Source organism: Plutella xylostella, chromosome 12 (genome assembly GCF_932276165.1).
Source record: "Plutella xylostella chromosome 12, ilPluXylo3.1, whole genome shotgun sequence".
Classification (NCBI taxonomy): domain Eukaryota; kingdom Metazoa; phylum Arthropoda; class Insecta; order Lepidoptera; family Plutellidae; genus Plutella; species Plutella xylostella.
In genome coordinates, this window is record NC_063992.1 from 5,012,582 (window position 1) to 5,035,099 (window position 22,518).

The following is a 22,518-nucleotide window of genomic DNA, read 5'->3' on the forward strand; positions in this document are numbered from 1 at the left end:
TCTGTCACCAACTTTGCTATGAGTTGCGTGCGGATCAAGTTAAATTTAAATAATATTGTTAAATATTATGAATAAGTTTGGAATCACTTTAATAAAATATATTAACTAATATTAAATGTATGTTGTGCCACAAGTGCCTTACCGAAAGGTCTAATAATATATATCTCTTTGGGATAATATTGTCAGTGGGTCAGCGTTCATCGTTTTCATTTTATTACGAAGTTTTGTGTTAGTGATATTATTTGATTATGTGCTGAAACTACTGAATTTAAGTTAGGCTACATTTAAACGGCATCATGACTCTAACAATGACTGAGAAAGTCAATGAATGCCCCGCCGAGTTGGTTCAATTTATGTCCATTGAAAAAGTAAGTTAAAAGAAATATTGTATTACTTTACAGCGTCCTATTTATATTAACTATTTACAAATTTTTCACTGAAAACATTTGAATTAGAATTTTAATACTATGTGCATTTAATAGACCCTTTCTAAATTATTTTAGAAATCTACCTTCATAGTTAAAAAGTAGACACATTCATGCATTAAGAAATCATAATCATTCTAAAATCAACATGTTTCCACCTGACAACTAGTAACATACAATGTAATTTCAGGAGCAAGAATGCGAGACAGAACAGGACTATTGCCGTCTCCGAAATGGCAAGAAGTTAGAAGAGGACAACAATAACCTGACGAAGCAGGACCTGGAGTACCTCAGCTACAGACAGCTGCTGAAGTACGAGCAGGCCCCTGAGTACCTCCAGCACAACCCGTTCATCCGAGACGGATATCGGAAACTGTTGCCCACTAAATTATGCTGGGAGAGGTGTGTATTCTAAAACTTTTTTCTTATGTAGTTTTTATTTATAAATACTCATAACTTAGATTGTAGACTTCAATGTCTTCAATATATCACTGATGAAAAAAGCCAGTAAGCAAGCCCTTGATCTAGAACAAATTGCAAATCTTTTATACCTACTAAATTAAAATATTGAAATGAAGACTGAAACCTAAAAACATACACTAACTAAACCAAGTTTCCTGTAAGTAAGTACCTTGATCCTTTTTTTCCCTTTCGACAGAAACAATCATTTTGTTTTGGCTTTAGTCTTAGCGACAATGAAAATGATACTTGTTATGGCTTCAGCAAACTCCCTCTGTTTGTTTGGAAAGAAAATGAACACTGATCAGTGACCACAAACAGAAACATCCAATAACATTCTTGTTGTTGTGATTTCAACATGAATGAAAGTAAATTAACATGTTTATTCACCTACTTTGTTGACTGCACTAGATGAATCTAAACATATTTTAATCTATGTTAAACCTGCCACAATATGCCATTTTGCTTAAGTACTAGACAAATACTTTTGTATCAAAAGTTAGAATATCTATGCAAAGATTTATCTATTTTACTATATACTTATCAAGATTTCTTATCTTTTTTCTATTATCCAAGGTAGGTATTTCGTTGGAGAGCATAATTAGTATTTTTTTCTCTTTCAGCATTTTTTGGTGGACAAACGAAACAATGAACATATGGACACACCTGTTTGGGTTCATGCTAATCCTCGGGTTAACTATTAACGATCTTCTCATCATTAACATCCACGCGACTTCAGTAGACAAGTTTGTGGCTGCCATACTACTGTCGTGCTTCCTGGTAAGTTAATTATCTATTTTGTATTCATTTTAATTATCTGTCTGACAGTTTTTTGGCGAAATAGGTACCTACGGATGGTAATATATATACATTTCAATATGCATTTCTTAATTTTATGTAGTCGCTCCTTCCTGTTCTGATCACTAACATTTCCGGGGCTGATCGATACTTAAAAAAAACTTGTATGGCTGATAATATTCCTACATTTTGAATTGCCTTGAATTCGCTTTATAACTAGTTACGCACAGCACCAAAGCGTAAAATATGCCCAACAATCTTACCAAAAATAAAATATTAAAAGGGTAGTTGTGAGTAGGTACCTACTAGGAAATACTCCGATTCTATGTAGTTCGACAACAGTGAAAGGGTAAACGACCTTTGTATGCACCTTCTCATCCGCTTTTGCGTATGAACGAAGGTATTTTATAAGCTAATTAACCAAGCGATAAATCGATAATGCATCAAAATGAGAACCCAACCTATCTATGTAGTTTTTACAAATGCTGGCTGAGATTAGCTGCATGCTGGTACTGTAATTGTACCTACAAGTCATCTAGCTAGTAGAATAAGTGACGGATTGTTACTTTACTATCGTGAGTTGGTATTGTTATGGACTTATCGGAGCATGTTAAGATTTTCTGCTAAAGTGTTTTACTTTCACCAAGCCAGGTTTTTTCGATCTAGCCACTGATAATGATACCTTTGTCTTATTTTTCTTTATTTTACTTCAATGGTCAAACAAAAGTACCTGTATGGAATTAGACCAATGCGCTTAAATTCCAAAAGTAACACAAACCGATTAGGCTCATTATTAAATTCATAAGTTATCCAACATACCACCACCATTGACTGTGCTTGAGTGATGTCGTGGTCATTACGAAACGCATCTGACCAATAGACACTGTGCCATTGCCAAAATTCTTATCTCAAAGCACTAAAGTTCACATTCGGTCAATGCGTTTTGCTAGGTGGGTTGAAAGTTTTATGCGACCTCCTTTTCTCCGAACCTCATCTTATAGCGGCGCACTAGTGAAAGTACATGCCACTAGTTGCCAGTAATAGAGGAAACTCCGTATTATACAGCTACTTTAATAAATAAGAAACTTGTCAGTTGCAGGACTCGTTATTATGTGCGCATACGCATAAAGTTTAATTTGAACTTGAATCGGACATTAACCCCGTAATCTCTGAGGACTTATTTGGACTAAATGTTTAATTAAATTACAAATTACTTATAGAAACCACGACTTGAACATTATTTTCACCTGATTGTAGAAGATTGGCTACGTTAGGGTTCGACTCCCTCCATTCTTCTGGTCCGGGGTACCTACGATACGGGTGAGGAGTATGAGGACAGAGGGATGTGAGCCTTGAGTGAAGACGCCTGTGACCAGCAGTGGACGATTATTGGCTGATGATGATGACCATGATTAATAACAAAATTCTGTAAAAAAAAATTGAACATTTAGTCGAAAGATAATGAATTACCTAATACTAGTTGCTAATAACCTTTAGCTTTAGCTTTCGGTTTAAAATTCAGGTTGATAGATTTTATAGAATGTCCCAGTATTTGTATACTATTTGTCTGAATATAGGTATTTATAATTAAAAAAAAAGTTAACTTACACTTTAATCTAGCTAGTAAAATAAAGAGCATGACATAGTTACATTGAATAATAATGGGGCTAAAGCCGTTTGCCTAATGTTATATTCGTCTATTTGTAATTCAAATGAGTGCACTGAGTTACGGAAGCTAATATTTTTTTATGTAACGTTTTATAACACAACTAAGACAAAAGGTTAAATAAAACTTAAAACCTTAAAAAATAGGTACTTAGGATAGTACTAGGGATATTAGTTTTGAAAATAGTCCCCGAAGATTTTTTACTATGTAGTGTAGGTATGTTATAAACATGATAGGTGAAGGTTATATTTACATTGAATTAAATATTTTCTACTGTATTATTAAAAAATATACACTTAGAACTCACGAGTACAGTTACAAAGTTGTAAATGCAGACATTTGACCCAAAAACTTTCTCTGATAATAGAGGCGTTCTTGACGAGGAAAGTGCAAGTTATTAACTGTCATAATCGGTTAACATTCTGCATCACATTTTGATAAAAAAATGTTGAATTTTATGCGATTCATCCGTTAAGTAAGTAGCCTCAGACAGGTATTCATAGGTACAGCATTCTTCTTAACAATACTTACATAATAATAGGACATCATCATCCAATCTGCCAAAATAAATATAACTAGCTCTCTCCAAATTAGGCATTTACTTCTTATTACGTGATGTCTGTAGATGTATACATGTATAGTATTGTATAGGCTATACCTACTCATATTTGCGCCGTAAGAAATTATATGGCTCTATTTTCATATCTATACTATAATTACTTATACTTTATTTATAAAATATATCCGAAACTACATAGTTGGTATTCTGGGTACACTATACACTAGTTACCTTCATTTTTTATACTTAATTGGAATTACACGGGTTATTACTAGAAGTTCCTAGAAGTTATTGATCTAATATTTCAGTGTTTTCTTTTAAAAGAAAGTCTAACGCTAGATAGCGTAGCAGAAATCGAACACTTATTAATTATGTATAAGTTACAAGTATCGCGACGACTAGCGATGTCAACAAATCTATTATTATTATGGGAACTTTAGCTGAGATTATACTAGTATACCTGCATATCAGCATAGCAACTAAACAAACTTGAGCGTCTTCAAAACTTTTGTATACGGTTCATATTTGGCGTAAGAAAATATGACCACATCTCCGAATACCGTACTAAACTCAAGTGGCTCCCAATTCGCTTTCGCCGGAATACCCACATTCTTTCACTTCTTTACTCTGTACTGTTCAATCCATGTACCCCAGCATACCTGAAGGAGCGTTTTGGGATGCGTTGCTCTACCCACAGCTGTACCCTTCGTTCATCGCAGAATCTCAGGCTGAACATCCCTGAACATAAAACTAAATTCTACAGTGAATCTTTTACTGTCCAGGCCACATTGTTGTGGAATGATTTACCCACACATATCAGACTTGCGCCTTCGCTAGCATCATTTAAATCCCTGCTGAATAAGCACTACAATAAATTATTATCTTTGCCAGAATAATATTTATTTATAATATATTATATATTTAAAAGTATGTATATATATTATATACTTTTAAATATATAATATATTATATATTGTAGTTTATATTACCTATTACTAGGTATAGATTAGGTATCATTTTTTTATATAATTGTTAATTTTTCCTTTTATAAGTTATGTTTGTAATTTTTTGCACTTTCCCCTTTTCTTTTGTATAATTTCTCTCCTCCGAGGTAGTCTGGAAGAAATTACTCTTAGTAATAAGGCCGCCATTTGTACCGTCTATGTTGTGCATATTCTATTGTAATTTCTGTGTTTGTGTGCAATAAAGAATTATCTATCTATCTATCTATCTATCAAGAATAATTATTAAGTACTTCACATAATTATTATGTCACTGGCGTCTGAATGTGCAAAACATTTTCATATTGATGTTAATCTGATCAATGATTAATTTGATTATTATAGAAGCTAATCCTAATCAAAAATAACATATTAACTTTCTCTTCTATCGGTGAGCTAAGAAGAAAAAAAAACTAAGATTAACTTTGAGCATTTTAGTAACTATTTTGATTCCTTCAACTTATTGTCCAATGGTTCTAGCTTGAGTGTACCTACGAAGTTATTTTATGAGTACCTAAGTAGTAAATAGCCGTAGGTATGAAATAAACCTCAAAGCCACGAAGGCACTTTGTTGTGGTATTCACAAAGGCTATGCTTGAGGCGTCATAGTCATTTAGTACTCGAAGTTGTGATATAAAATTTATAGCAATAAAATCGACGATAGAGACGTGAAATCTAAATTACAAAAATACGGGGAGTTTAAAAAATATAAGTAGGTAGAAGGCAAAAAAGTCAAGGTCCACTCCGAATCTCTCTCAACTCTCTTCCTAATCACACATACTTACATACGAGTACAGGCTAAAAACTCATGTTTCCTCACGTTTTTTTCCTTCACCGTAAGAGTGATACAGTGTACTTACTTAGATTCGAAAGATCTTATTAGTTCACGTCAGGGGCGGCAGTTTCCCGACTGAGCTACCACCGCTATCTATCTCCTAACGGCATCTTTTCCTCTTCCAGATCTGCATGGCCTCTTCAGCCATGTACCACACGTTCTCGTGCCGCTCGGAGACGGACTACAACGCGTTCCTCATGTACGACCTGTTCGGCATCGCGCTGTCGCTGCTGGCCATCTACACGTCCGGCGTGTACTACGCGTTCTGGTGCCATGCCGTGAGTATCGGACTGTACATTGTACAGTCTCAACCTACTACATGTCATGTATCATAAAACTAAATATCCATATGTGCCCTGCCAACCATTTGACGTTGCCGTGTGTACAATCTTCCACGTTTATTGTATAAAAGAAGCACAAACATAGCGTGGAACGCCCTCCAGCCCGGAGCTCGCTTGTGGCTGAAAGAAAGGCCGAGCAGTGAGTGCTACGGCGCTTCTAGGGAGAGGCGTATGACTATCATCCACTGCATGACAGTACGACATGAATGATCTGTTACTGAGTTAGTGACCATGATGAACACAGATCATGAGACATTCATAAGATAAAAACGTTGGATTGTATTGCTAATAATGTTTTAAGAGTGCGAAGTAGTGAAGAATGAAATTAATTTTCAGTTCTTGTTCTGTTGAAAAATATATCCTTACACAATAATATGCTGTAGGGATAAATACATTTTGTAAATAGAGGTTGTTAATGTTATACGCTTCTAACCAACGATCATTTACAGCCATTGACGTGTGAAGATTGAAGATACCGTAGCGGGGATCGCCCCATTGTAAACTAGTTGTGTGAAGTGTATTATTATTTATTATGAACAAGTTGCTCCGACAAAACCTGTTCTAGAATGATGTGTTCAAAATGCTCCGGCTCCGGACCCGTTATCCAATTTGTTACAATTCGGGCTTTATGGGATGTGAGATGTGAGTGACTGCTGCTGTTATGTAAATATGTATGTTGTTTGTTCAGTTAAACTTGACCAACGACAACGATGGATACCGATGGTCAAATAAAAGTAGTCTTTAATAATTAGATTAATGTTACAGGGCATAGGTTGTCCTTAAAAAAAATACATTTTATATTTTTTTAAATGTAGGTGGTCGTGTTTTAAAAGAAACCTAAATTATAATAATTTCTTTGTTTTGTAATTTCAGTCAAATACAGGTCATACATATTTTAGCCACCAAAATAAATACTTAATGTAATTATATTCCTATTCTTATTTTAAATTATGTACGCTGGACCGTTGACGTTAGTCAGCTGCTGGATGAGGAAGGTCGAGGGCAGAGTCTTGTGACAGTCCTTGCAAGAGGCCTATGCCCAGCAGAGTGGACGATAAAGGGATGATAATGCTGATGGTGAAGATTTTACATGCGTTTATATTATAAAACCTCACTGGGTATAGCATCCTGAAAATACACGATTGCTTTATAAGCTAATAATTATACTAATAATGTCAGTATGAACCAACGTAGGTGTTGCCATGATGAAACCCATCGGATCAGTATGCATAGCGTGCTAGCGACCAGCCGAGTGCAGTTACAAATGTTATTGCGAGAGTGGACGCATCAATGGACTGTGTTTAGCATATTCTATTGCTAATTATAATCGATGATAGATAGATTCTAGATGGACCTATATTTACTTATGTCATTGTATAGTTTGTTGTTTCTGGTTCTATTGATGCATTTGTAGTTAGTTTTTTCTGGTTCCATTGATGAATTGGAAAATAATTTAAGTAAGTATCTCACGGATACATACAGACATATAAACATAGTATGCTATAGATAGAGACTATAAAATCAACTGCAAGATCGACTATGAAATCGCGAATAAAAATCACTGCTGTTTCATACATTTCAGTTGCTATTTAACAACAACAACAGCTGTTTATATGCTGTATAAAATGCATATCATAATTATTATCATAATTAAGTTACCTATTGTAATCATTTCTTATTACTCATACCAACTTTGACACGGTAAACTTCCTATGTAGGCCTACACTACAATTGTGACCTTGTGTAGTAATTCTGTTTGCGTATCGATAATTAGATTGCGTATGTAGAATGTGACGTGAATAAAGAAATACGTACGTGCAACTACATACACGATTCACAACGTATGGAAAATGTTGATGACCTAAGTTGAGGTAGACAAATTTGCAATTGGTTTTACTAGCTACTTGTATGTTTTTTGGGGATAAGTATACGAAGCTGATTAATAAAATAAGATAATTTAGAATATATAGATTGAGAACCAATTACTTAGCAATAAATTTAGACATAATAACACTTTAGGTGAGATTTATAAAAAGTATATTCATAATTCTTACGACGATGATTACCTATTGTTACGTGTTAATGAAATAATGACCTTCCGGGGCCGGTTATTAGAATACCTAACTAGGTATTGCTAATTTGTCTAATTGTTGCTTGAAGTATAATACAGTCTAGCCGGCAAGATAGTAATGAATGATAAGTGGAACAGGTAGGTATCCACTGTCCACTGTAGCTTGCTAACCGAAGTAAAACTAGTAAGGATAGTAGAAGCACTGTCTGAACTTATGTTTTTCTTATACAGTGACCGAAATAATTATATACTACTACCCTAATAACTATTATCTGAAATGAGGTTTTCAAGGATTCTCAAGTGACTTTCCATGATACCAAATGAATAAGTATATTATTTTAATTTGTTTTGTTCTGGGTGGCCCAAATTCCGACTTGGTCAACTTTATATTTACAATTTATTACGACCTATATCAATAATTTAAATTAACTGGGTTGTACGTTGTACTTAATGATATGCTTATTGATTCTTTATTAAATTCTTATATTTTTTTCCTGGCCATCCAAAGATTTCCAATATCATAGCTCCGACAGTCAGTCCACAGTAATGTATGATAGCTTCTAAGGTTACTAGCAATCCCTACAATCACTAACACGGGGCGATGTCGCAACGTTTCAGTATTTCTATCATTAATAATGGCGGCTAGCGACATCTTGATCAATAGAAATACATGAAAATCAATTGCGACATAAAAACATATCGTCCGCCACCAATTTGCCCCTTCATTAATCATTGATTCGATTACAATAAATAATCATAATGACAAATATAAAACATCACCAACTAACCCACCCTATACCCTTCATTACAGGAGCTGAAAGCCTTCTACATGGCATCAGTGACGCTGATCTTCATAGGCGCGATGGTGGTGCAGATCCCGCGGCTCTGTGTTCCCTACCCCGTCAAGATGTCCATCTTCATCGGCTGGGCGGCGTACGGGGTGCTGCCTACATTCCACTGGACGTATGCCATGGGAGGGTTCGATAACCCTATGGTGCAGGTGGGTGATTTTCGGCTGTTAAAGTGTTTATTAGTTATATTGTATACAGGGTGTTGCAAAAACGGTATACTAAGCCGAAAGGGGTGACTCAGGGGGTAATTCTAAAGAAGTTTTGTTCTATGCGTTTTGGAAATTCGCGAAAAAATGTTTTCGTTATCTCTCTCTCCATAGTTAGTACGCGTTCAGCTTGTTCATAGAAGAGTTTAATTCACTGTTGAAATATTCAGCAATGTCGTTGATTAGCAGGTGCATAATAGGTATACACTGACTTAAACAAACATGTGTAACAAATTAGCAATGAATATTTAATTTTACGCGTTCAATTTCAACGTCAATGTATGTAAATAGGGCTGATGCTAGGGCTCCACTGATGAACTTCTATTGTGAACAAACATTTCAAATTCAATCAATTCAAATGTAGAATTTTCCCCCGATTTAGTTAATACTTAGTAATAAAAGTCCATCATATAGACTAGGCCTAAACCCTTCCTTCATTGGAAGGAGACCCGTGCCCCAGCAGTGGGGACGTAATGGGTCGTGATGATGATGATGATATTTTTTTTGTATTTTCATTAGTGCCTAGTTATTTAGGTATTTTTAAGAAAGTCGTTATAATATCACTAATGTTCGTTATAATTATACATATTTATCGGTTTTCATGATGAATTATACCTATGGCATTTATCAGCCGCGTAATCCTCATCACAATAAATGAATCTGAATCAAGGTTGGCTTATTTTTGCTAAATACAAGATAACCGTGATTAAAATAATCATAATAATAATAATTTATTTTCAGGCAACTAAGGCCCATAGATACCATAAAAATATACCTACCTATGTACATGTTGTACAATATTTTGTACTGAATTTCTTTTAATTTACTGTTAAAAAGGAATTATAATTTATTTCAGATGTTTTTCCCTCGAGTTATCGGAATGTACGTGATAAGCGGCACTGCCTTCGCTATTTACGCCTTCAAGGTAAATATTGCAATGTTTTTTACGTAGATATAAGTACATCAATAAATACTCAGTCCACGCCACGTGTCTGGAGGGCTACTCTCTAACACGTTCCGTCGTTAAATACGAAAATCGAAAACCGTACGTTAATGACGGCATATCCAGTGGCGGATTTACAAATTTGCCGCCCGTAGGCCATTCAATTTTTGCCGCCCCTACTGACTTCTGAAATTTAATTTGTTAGTTTAATCCCGTTATTAGTATGATTGTAAACTTAATGATGTGGATATTTCTATGTCTATCTGTCACCAACTTCAAATGTTTCATCAAATCTTATTTAAGGTTCCGTACCTCAAAAGGAAAAAAGAAACCCTCATAGGATCACTTTGTTGTCCGGCTGTCTTTTTCTCAGGAACGGGTAAAAATATCAAAGCTGACATTTCGCAAAGATATACAAGGTGGGCCAAAAGTAATCACCCTATTGGAAATTGCTCTCTTTTGTACAAATGACCGCCAATTTCAAATTTGTTTTGATATTGGTGGACTAGACAAATGCAGAATACAAGTTGACAAGCCATGGAAGCCACACTTCCCAAGAACGCCAAATAATTTTGTATATTCAGTTTTCGGGTCGCCTTTTTTTTTCGTTTTATATGTCATTTTTCCCCGCAATATCGCCCGATTTAACCGTTTCAGACAGTTTTTGTGGGTGTTTTTTCAAGACCCGTGTTAATGTGAGTAAGCCCGTGTCTCTAGAAGCCCTTAAGGACAACATTCGACACGAGTGCGAGAATTTCTCGCCCGAAGGTCTCGCTGAATGGACAACATTTCAAAAAACTAAAGCTGCTATAAATCGAAAACCATTTCGAGATTTAGCTCTAAAGGCCACAAAAAAAATGTTTTTGTATTTTTTGGATGAATCATTTTCGAGAAAATCATAAAATAGTAAAAAAGTGCTGATGACGTCATGCATCAGGTGCGATGCATTTTGATGATCAAAGCCCATAGATTTAAAAACAAAGTAACTGTCACTTTCATTTTTGATTGACGTTGACGTTTTATCGTGACGTTGTTGTTTATTTGGGTCATTTTCATTAATTCTGTTCTGACACTTTCTGACTATTTTTTTTATTTATTATTAAGAGATGACCTCTATATAATATGTCCCAGAGCATGCCACCGCCTACACAGTTGAACAAATGCTTCTGCTTATTTTTTTACATGATAAGTACCTACTTTCCATCATCAGAAATATCAATGTCATTTGAAAATGACCCATTTGTTGGTTGGCATGTAAACAAAGTTTAAATGTCACTTGTCAGTGTCATTTATGTTTTTTTTCGAGACTCAGGCAATAGACAAAAATAAAATTGAGCCTAATATGTGACGTCACTTCCGGTTTTAAAATAATTAACTTTAAAGTTAAAAATAACATGCAAAAATTAATGTATATACAAAATAAAAAAATACGGGTTCACTAATTTTCTATAAACTTTCCGAATAGCTAATAAAAATATAGGGTAAAGAAAATGAAATGTTGTCCATTGATGAGAAATGCCATAAAAGGAGCCCGTAGGGCAATCAATTGTGACGGCGCCCATTTGGCCAATATCATCTTCTAGACTTTACCAATAAAATTTTAAATGTTCAAATAAACATAGTTAATAAAAAAAAAGAATCGAAGTTTTTCATTTAGAAAAAAATTAGTGCCAATCAAGATAGGATGACTTCTTTTGACCCACCTTGTACAAATGTATGGCATCGACAAACTGTTAAAATAAATTAATGAAAAAAGAATGTTACCTACATGTAAAATAGGGATGATTTTTTTTCGTACAGGTTTTTCAAAAATATCAAAGGTCTTCTTAAACCATGTTTTTATTCAGTGACTGGTTTGCGAAATATTAAGCTTCAAACTGCGAATTCTTGGTAGACCTAAGTGACTGTTTGGTCCAAAAATATCACTGATTTACTTAGTACATATGACAAAATTCCACATTATCTACATATAACTACCATTACAGCCGTTTCCAGTTTCTCCAAATTCGAAAGTATTCCCGCCGCTTCTTGTCGCGTTACAGGCTTTTTAGTAATATCATATTTGATTGATTTCAAAGAATATGCATGCCAAGAATCTCTTTACCTATTACATGCTTCTTTTCTGGCTGACCATCGTCTCAAATTCACTCTATTCCGGGTTTTGCCTTTCCCGATTTCACTCATTTATTTAAGCCAGCGTTGTGTCGAGTTTACAAAAAATTCCTGTAGCAGCATGAAAAAGCGTCAATCTTGGCTAGATTAAGACGTGATATAAGTTATGCATCGCGCTCACTCACATCGCGCAGCCTCAAGAGCGAGCGCGACGACGTAGAACTTTTGTCACGACTTAAATGCGCCCCGTACTAGCCCTTCTGAGCCTGATTCAGTAGCCACAGTTGCCACTAAATTCAAAGAATATAGGTACTGTAGGGGATGTACAAGAAAAACACTCGAAATTCGGTTATGCGACGGCGGTGCAAGCGTATGGTGATGCTGCTAGTTACGGACTAAAAAAAAGGGTAGTTATTTTATTAAAATCGCGGCGCGCTTCCACTACCGCCGCCTTTATTTGCGCACAAAAAATAATAGATGGCAGCACATGTAATGATTTTGACACAATCAGGTGTTATACGTTTGTACATGTTCAGTGAATATTTATAAAATTATTTAAATCATAAATGCGTCGCCTACAATACCGCCCCCTAGTGCTGATTGACGAATACCAACAAATGTACTTATAAATCTTACTTTAAGTTTATACAAACAACAAAATAATTATATGAGTTAACAGCACTACGAATCAATAGGTGAGAGCAAGGCGACGCGCGTGGCGGGGCGGCGCAGCACGCCGGCGCGCGTGCGCACGTCCACCACGCGCACGCGGCCGTCGGCGCCGGCGAGCGCCGCGCTCACTACTCCGTGGCGCCAACAACCACGGTCTACTTTAGTATCTACCAATACAACATAATCTCCAACTCGCAACGCTCTTTCGTCAGTTTGCCATTTCTGCCTAGGTAACAGAGTTGGAAGATACTCTTTTATCCACCTACTCCAAAACATATCAGCTAGACGCTGCGCTATACGCCACTGTTTCCTAAGACAGAGGTCGCCGTCATCGTATTTGCCGAAAGCTGGGCCGTTACAAGAAGTTCCGATTAAAAAATGATTCGGAGTTAGGGCTTCCGGGTAGTTGGGATCCGTGGATACGTGAGTGATCGGACGACTATTGACTAGCCCTTCCACTTCAACCAACAGGGTTGATAGTGTCTCTCGGTGTGGAGCGCGTTCCTTTAACGCAACTTTCAAGGCTGTTTTTACTGTTCGTATCATCCTCTCCCAGGCGCCGCCCATCTCAGGCGCACCTGGTGGAATGAACCTCCACTCTATGCCTCTGCTGAGGCCATCTTCGCGTAGCTTCTTGGTGTTCAGCTCCCGTATACTCTGGCGTAGTTCCGCATCACATCCTCGAAGGTTGGTCCCGTTATCGGACCAGATTACGCTCGGTGTGGACCTGCGGCCAATCATTCTTCGCAGGGCCATTATTGTGCTATCAGTTGTGAGGCTCTCAGCTAACTCAATATGAATAGCGCGGATGGTGAGGCATGTAAATAACACACCATAGACCTTCTGTCTCTTGCGGCCTACTGTTATCTCCATCGGACCAAAATAGTCGATCCCTGTGCAGCTGAAAGGTCGCCTGTGGTGCTGCAGGCGCGCTGCGGGCAGCGGCCCCATGCGCTGGGCGGCGGGCGCGGCGCGGCGGCGGCGGCAGAGCGGGCAGCGCGCGGCGGCGGCGCGCACGGCGCTGCGCAGCTTCACCACCCAGTAGCGCTGGCGCAGCTCGTTCACGACGTGCTCGTGGGCGCCGTGCAGCGCGCGCCGGTGCTCGTGCTCCACCAGCAGCTGCGCCACCCGGTGCTTGCCGTCGAGGATGGCGGGGCGCGTGGTCGAAGTACTCACACCTGTCACTTTGTGGATTCGACCTTCTACACGAAGTAACCCGTCGTCATCTAGATATGGAGTCAGTTTCATCAGCCGACTGTTAGATGGCAAAGGTTTATTGTTCCGAAGACATTCGATTTCTTGACCAAAGGCATCTTGTTGCGCTTTGCGTATGACTAAAGTCTCAGCTTTCCGCATTAAATCCATGTCTAGGCAATAATCACCCTTCGGTCTTCTAAATAACAATAGAATTCGTGCAGTACTTCGCAATAGAGTGGTCCTGTGATATTTAGGGAAATAATATACCTACGAGTTTGTTGTTCACCATTCTTCTATTCGGTAATAGACAACCTAAACATCTCAACAAACTTCTATATCAAAAAGGTCCAAACACCACATTCCTCCCCTACTATTTACAAAACAATATAAGCAACTTAAAAATCAATACATCCTTACACATTAATTCAACTAAAGTAATAACTCAATAACAAAACAAAATCAAATAATTATTTACATAAAATATTTCCTTCTTATTATACTTTACTTATATCTAGGATTCGGATTCCTAGTGGAACGTACTGGCCGACCACTGTCACCCACTGGTGGCTGAGGAGCAGCCTCGCCCCTACTCTCCTCCCCCTCTATAGAAGTGCCAGCAGTAACATCGGTGCAGTCATAATATGGCACATCATCATCATCTTCCACAATACCCTTATATTTCAGGAGGTGATCAACATGCTTTCTAACTTTCACATCTAAATCTCCTATGTACACTATATACATCATGGCACCTATCTTTTCTTCAACCTTGCCCAGTTTCCATTCAGTCCTATTACCATTATTAAAAAAACATTTAGCCAAAACATAGTCACCGATACAAAAGTTACCTCTGTTTTACTTTTCACTACACCAAAATGAGAGCTATGCAGTTCATCTAGTAACTGTTTACGAAATTTACTAGGTATAACCAATTTATGGCCCCTAATAATGCAATCGTTCTCTCGAGACAGTTCTAATCTACACCTATAGTATGGCCTCAAATCATCATCATTACATTTGGCAGGCCATCCATTCCTAATACAGTTCGACACTTTAATCAAAACTGGGTCTCGGCTGGTTTCAATTTTTACATCAGCTATTGTGATCGGTTTCAATAAAGAATCCGACATAAAATGTATATACAGTCCCGTTTCATTATTTTCGGAGTTATCATCTTTGTAGCTACCTATTGCTCGAGAGAGAAAATCAGCAACATTATCCTGGCTTCTAACGTACTCTATCTCGAAATTGTAAGCCGTCAAGAACAATGCGTACCGCTGCAACCTGTTCGCCGCTAATTCCGGTACGCCCTTTTTGTTACCGAATATGGTGATCAACGGTTTGTGATCAGTCCTCAGAACAAACGGCTCTCCACGTCCATAAAGGTAATGGTGAAACTTTTTCACTGCGAACACTATGGCTGTTGCTTCTTTCTGAATCTGGGCATAGTTACACTCCGCTTTAGAAAGCGAACGCGAAGCGTAAGCAACGACCCTCTCCGTGCCGTCCGGCTGCCGCTGCGCCAACACCGCGCCCAGCCCGTGCGGACTCGCGTCTGACGTCACTATGGTCGGTAATTCGGGGTTGTAATGAGCAAGAACTTGATCCGATGCTAATTCAGTTTTAATTCTTTGAAATGCATCTTCTTGTTCATTCCCCCATACCCATTTGACCCCTTTTTGTAACAGCGCGTGCAACGGACTCAGAACACTTGAAGTGTTCGGCACAAAGCAACGGTAATAGTTCACCATACCTAGGAATGACTTCAATTCACTCTCATTCCTGGGACTTTTAGAGTTCAAAATGGCTTCTACCTTTTTCGGAGACTTGTGTAAGCCATGTCTGTCAATCAAGAATCCCAAATACTCTACAGACTCTTTGAATAACTCACATTTGTCCTGCTTCAAACGCAACCCTGCCTGTTCTAGTCTTTTCATCACTTCCTCCAGTCTTTTAAGGTGAATGTTCTTGTTTTCCCCAGTTACCAGAATGTCGTCTAAGAAGATGCAAACACCTTCAATATCACCTAAAAGAGTCTCCATCGTCCTTTGGAAGATGAACGGGGCATTGCTTAAACCAAACACCAATCTGTTGAAACAAAACAACCCTTTATGTGTGTTAATGCACGTCAAATACTTTGAATCGTCTAGAACCAGTTGGTTATACGCTCGAGACAAATCAAGTTTCGAAAATTCTTGACCACCGTGCAACTTTGCAAATAAGTCCTCAATGCGAGGAATAGGATAATTATCCATGCAAACCATTTTATTCAGCGTTACCGAATAGTCAGCACACAGGCGTATATTTCCATCGGGCCGCAACACCGGCACAATAGGAGTAGCGATCTCGGAATGCTCAACCTTTTCCAGAATCCCTAACTCCACGAGGCGATTCAGCTCCTCTTCGACCTTTGCCTTCAAGGCAAGAGGAACGGGCCGCGGCTTGAAATACTTAAACTGTGAACCTTCTTTAATCTTAATTTCTATTTTATGCTTATTGAACGTACCTAATTCGTCCCTAAACAATTTCTCATATTTCTCTTTTAAGTACGTTTCATAGTCACCCCTTTGAATGTTAAGGCAGTTCTCAGAACATAACTTCAAATTGAATGCGCCAATAAAATCCCGCCCTAGTAACACTGGTTGTCTTTCATCTGTGTCAATGACGTACATGCCAATAGTTTTGACAGAATTGTCAAATGATATTGGCAGATGTAAACAGCCCATCGGTGTTATTTTGGTGCCGTTGTAACAATTCAGTATCATATGACACGGCTTCAATTTATATTTATGTTTGAAATGCTTATCATACATCCCTTTAGGTAACACAGAAACAGCGCTTCCACTATCTACTTCGCACGAAATCTGTTCACTCGCTATCGCTACGATCTGTCGCATAGGCTCACCATTATAAGTTTTTATGTGAAACAATTCGCAATATTTACCGTCTACAATGTCGCTGTCGCTGTCCTCCGGCTGTAGGAAATTGTTCCGCCTAGACTTGCACATTCTTCTGAGATGGCCCTTCTTATTGCAATTCTGACACATCAAATTACTAAATCTACACTGGTCCGTCGTGTGGTTCCGGTAGCCGCACACCTTACACCTGCCTGCTCGTGTCTGCGCGGCGGGTGACGGCGCGGCCGCCGGCGTGGCGCGGCCCGCGCCGCTGCCCACTCGCATCTCGAGCAGTTGCGGCGGCTCCCCGGCGCCTCGCGCGCCGCGCAGCGCCTGCCGCGCGCACCGCACGCCCTGCGCCAGCTCCAGTGCCTTGTTCATAGTGAGCGTCTCCACACTCTCCGCGAACAGTCGCTCCTTCTCCTTCGCGTCCTCCAGTCCGAGGACGAATCGGTCACGCAGCGCCGTGTCGAGCTCCGTACCGAACCCGCAGTACTGCGCCGCCCTCCGCACTCGAGCCGCCCACTCGGCCAGTCCCTCTCCCGCCCGCTGCTCCGCCTTGTAGAAAGTGCACCTTTCTGCGAAGCTGCACCTCTTTGGCTCCAGGTGCAGGTCTAGCAATGCTACAAGCGCCTTGTACTCCACATTGTCTAGTAAGGTCGGGAAGGCCAAGTCTTTTACGACCCGGTATGTATCATCAACCAGCGCCGTCAGCAGCAAGGCTCTCCTTTTAAGGCCTGCTGCATCGTTTTCTTCGGTAATGTCGTTTGCTATGCAGAACTGTACAAACCGGTCTTTGAAAATTTGCCATTCTTGACAGGCGTGGTCGAAATTTAGGTTACCACCGAATATACATGTGCTAGAACTCATAATGTATACCTTCCGCTCTTGCTATGTGTATTAATTTACTATTTACACTTCGCGTGGGGTCTTATTCGTCGCCAATGTGATATTTAGGGAAATAATATACGAGTTTGTTGTTCACCATTCTTCTATTCGGTAATAGACAACCTAAACATCTCAACAAACTTCTATATCAAAAAGGTCCAAACACCACAGGTCCACTTAGAAATATTATTTTCGTTAGGTAGCCGTAACGCATCTGGGGCGACTGAAGTGTCACGTGATACGACTAGATTAATATTTCTCTCCTCGCAAGCGGCTTCGTCTACGATCTTGCATGTCTTGAGGTCCTTAGGCCATTCTTCCTCCGGCCGGCGGAGGAAGGCGGGTCCCTGGAACCACGCGTCAGTGAGGGCGAGCGGCGGCGCGTCGGGGCGCGTGGCCACGTCGGCCGCGTTGAGCCGCGAGGGCACGTGGCGCCACTCGGCGGGCGCGGCCAGCTCGTCCAGCTCGCCCAGGCGGTGCGCCACGTACGGCTTGTAGCTGCGCGGGTCGCTGCGCAGCCACTGCAGCACGGTGCTCGAGTCTTTGACTTTCCCGGCTGCGTCGAATACCAATCTGAGTTTTCCCGGTTTATTGGGGTTCTGGACGCCGAAATGTGGGAGATACCATACTTGGTCGGCGGCGAGCTCGTCCTCCGTGAGCTCGCGCGCGTAGCCGTCCTCGAACAACTTGTGCACCTCCTTCCGGTAGTGTTCGGCGTATCCGGTGTCCTTCTGAAACTTTTTATTTAACATTTGTAGCCGTGAATGAGCATAACCGTACGATTCAGGCATAATAAAGTTATCAGTTTTGAACGGTAAACCGACCTCCCATTGTTCTCCTATTTGTCGCGCAGTTTCATCTAAAATATGAAGTGCTCTGGAATGAGCCGTGTTTTCGCGACATAAGGTCGATATTCCGATGGAGTCTAATGAAAAATATTCTTTCATCAAGTTATTTAATTCATTAATTTGGCTGTTATCAAAGTTGTCGTTGCTATCAGAGTGAGCGAGATGGAAAATATGTTGACTTACGTGAGTATTGTAGTGAGAGCGACCACAATAGCCGTGAATGGACCAACCTAAGCGGCAGCGCGTTGCATACGGCTCATCTTTGTTACCATGGATTACATCGAGAGGTGCTAAAAGAAAGTAATTATCTTCACCAATTAACAATCGTGGAACAACATTTTCATTACACACATCATTCTTTAAATGCAACAGATGCTCAGAAGTAATATTATTTACAACAGATAGGTTTTGCATAGGTAGGTTTAACTTAGACACTTTGCGCAACGTAATGTCATAGCTATTGTCATTATCTTGGCCGGATATCGAAGTACACACTTTGGGCGCGTCTGATTGATACACCTCTAGTCCGAATGCATCAATGAACTTTACGGCACTTGATTGCTGCCCCTCGAGTCCGAGCTGGTTAGCTAATTCGGAGTCTATGAGTGACACTGACGCGGCGTCATCTAATAACGCATAGGTACACACAACACCATTAGGACCGCACAATTTCACTTTAACCACTTTGAGCATGACGTCACCCGATGACGTCGCGGATACGTCACTGCTGGAGGCGACGTGGGCCACCGTATCTCTCGGCGGCGGCGGCGGCGGCGGCGGTGACATTGAACTCGTGTCAATGTCATCAGCTGGTCCGGGTTTCTTCCAGTGCAGCAGACGGTGGTGTGCGAGTCCGCAGTCGTCGACGTCGCACACGGGCGCATCACAGCTGTTCTTATCATGGCGCGTGACTAAACAACAATAACATAGTCCGTGCATTTTTACGAATCTCCATCTATCTCTTCGCATTGTTCTTTTGAAGACACGACATTCTGGCAACAAATGGTTTGCTTTCTTGCAAAATTTACACAGACTCGCATTAACTTCAACACTTGTAGTGGCGAGAATAGGTCGATTAAAAGGCTTATTGTCGTATGCACGCTTCTGAGGAATGTTATTTTGTTTATTATCCGGCGGCTGGCTTATCCCGACGAATGACAACATCTCTGCTTCGTGTTTTAGGAACTTAGCTAATACTTCTAGCTTAGACATGCTTTGTGACAAGTTACTGTAGGCATAATCAGTCCATTTACCTAGTAATGTGCTCGGTAACTTCGACATAACAGCTGTAGCAAGCTCTGGACTGCGTAAATAATCATCTTGATTTAACGCTTTTATTGATGCAACGCAGTTATTAATTTTTACAGCAAAATTAAATATATTTTGTTGATAATAAGTAGGCATGCTAGGTAAATTCTTCAGTTGCGAAGTTATGCGTTGAATAATAATATCAGATCGGCCAAACCTCAATTGTAGCGACTCCATGACGACTCCCGGCGGTGTGTTGCCGATCAGCAGGTCGGTGACAGCTTCCAGAGCTTCACCACGAAGTGCTTTGCGCAATCTCCACAAGTTCTCGGAGTCACTGAACTGGCACACACGGGTAGACTCATCATACGCAGTCTTGAAGTGGAGCCACTCAATACAATCACCACCGAAGCTTGGTAGGTCACGGGGTGTTGATAAGCGACTGAGGAGGCGTTCATCTGGGGGCGCTGGTGATGATACCATCATATTCTTCAGTTCCAGCGCTAGTTGTCTGATGCTGGACAATGATTGATCCTGGTGTTGGACAGGTGCGTGGCGTGCAGCGGCGGGGACACCTGCAGCGGGCGCGGCCGGCGCGGGGGCCGGCGGAGCAGACGCGGGTGGCGGAGGCGGCGACGGCGGCCGGCTGGTGGCGCCGGCGGGGCCCGCCTGCTGGCTGTGGTTCAGCCACTCCTCCACTTGAGACCTTCGGTGATCATCAATAGTCGTCGTGCTCGTGTCTTCATCCGACTCTTCTTCTTCAGCTTCAATCTTGGCTAAATCGGCTTCCAAGCGTTTATCTATCAGCAGCAATTGAATTTTTGCCTTAGCTTCGGCAGCTTCTAGTTCCAATTGCTTGCGCTTGGCGGTTGATGACGCAGTTGACCTCTTTGACCTCGACGATGCTCTCGATCCTTCTATAACGGATTTGTAGGGTGTAGCATTCTTCTGGAGCTGGTCGTGAATGTTCTCCTCTTTGGTTCGTGACGTGGTGGGGACACAGGGTTCACGATCTAGAACTTCACACTTAGGTAACTCCATGGCGGCCACGTTACCGGGTTTGGTCTCGTCGTGTGCATCGACTTGCTCGCGCAACCTTCGGCGTAATCTCTTGTTCGGAGGTGTCACAAACATTGTGCTGGACACGATCCGTGCTCGAAGACCAGACTTTGTAGGGGATGTACAAGAAAAACACTCGAAATTCGGTTATGCGACGGCGGTGCAAGCGTATGGTGATGCTGCTAGTTACGGACTAAAAAAAAGGGTAGTTATTTTATTAAAATCGCGGCGCGCTTCCACTACCGCCGCCTTTTTTTTTTTTTTTTTTAAAGATTTTATTATCACTCCACAGACTTTATGTCCGTGCCTTTTTGAGAGATCAATGTATTGTGAGAGTTTGGTTGTTTTTTGTCTTCATCTTTTAACTACTCACTACTCAATGTGGAAGCTTATAATATATATATTTTATCTTTTATATATATATATACCTATATATTATTAATATTTTTTTTTTTTTGCACTCCTGGAGGAAAATCTACACAGACACCTGGGAAGGGGACCCAGGTAGTGTCGGCCTTTAACCGACTAAAAACCCCCAGTTGTGCATTTCTTGTTTTTTTTTTTTTTTTTTTTTTTTTCTTTGTTTCACACAGTCACACTTACAATTATAATGGCAACAAACATTTGAAGGGTAGGGCCAGTGTCAGCTGTCTTCAGAGAACTTAACAGACGCCTGTCAGTGGCCACACACTCCTTTTGTCATCGCTGTTGTTTTGCCTGGTGTTAATGTGTGACAGTGTTCTTAAAACTATCTTAATTTTATTGGTTAGTTTTTATACAGATAATATTAATTCATGATATACTATACAATACCTACATATCAAAACTATACAATACATGCTATATACTATACATAACAAAACTATAAAATACATGCAATACGGTTTGGCCGTCAATATAAAATTAAAATCAAAATTCTCCTATCTACTACCGCCGCCTTTATTTGCGCACAAAAAATAATAGATGGCAGCACATGTAATGATTTTGACACAATCAGGTGTTATACGTTTGTACATGTTCAGTGAATATTTATAAAATTATTTAAATCATAAATGCGTCGCCTACAGGTACATACTGATTATATGACAGTGCGTTTATTTATATGTAGATTGTGTACACGTAAATTTATATTAAAAAAATCTGTAAAATAAAAAATGCTAAATTTGCCGCCCCTCTAAATCTGCCGCCCTAGGCACTGGCCTTTTTGGCCTATAGGTAAATCCGCCACTGGGCATATCGGTACTCTGTACCAACTTCGGCCGCGCTACGTTCTTCGAAAATCATAGACAAATCATAGAGGTACTACGTGAATGAACGAAATAGTGTAATGAATGAATGTATTGGTTGGGCTTTCAAGTGGCTTATCGGTAAATTACCGGTTTTATTAAAACATTGCATATTATCATTTTTACGTAAAATTAAAATGCGCTGTTTGTTTTTAT

At 39.9% G+C, this 22,518-nt stretch overlaps 1 protein-coding gene across 1 annotated transcript in view; it reads left to right on the forward strand.

Annotated features, from left to right (window-relative positions):
• LOC105383569 (progestin and adipoQ receptor family member 3) overlaps positions 1 to 22,518 on the forward strand; it is a 31,895-nt gene continuing 9,377 nt past the window's right edge. The window contains exons 1-6 of the mRNA XM_038119388.2: positions 1 to 368; positions 616 to 827; positions 1,508 to 1,664; positions 5,869 to 6,021; positions 8,967 to 9,155; positions 10,069 to 10,137. Coding sequence (XP_037975316.1) covers positions 297 to 368; positions 616 to 827; positions 1,508 to 1,664; positions 5,869 to 6,021; positions 8,967 to 9,155; positions 10,069 to 10,137 — 852 coding nt within the window. The 5' untranslated portion in view covers positions 1 to 296. The remainder of the gene's footprint in view (positions 369 to 615; positions 828 to 1,507; positions 1,665 to 5,868; positions 6,022 to 8,966; positions 9,156 to 10,068; positions 10,138 to 22,518) is intronic.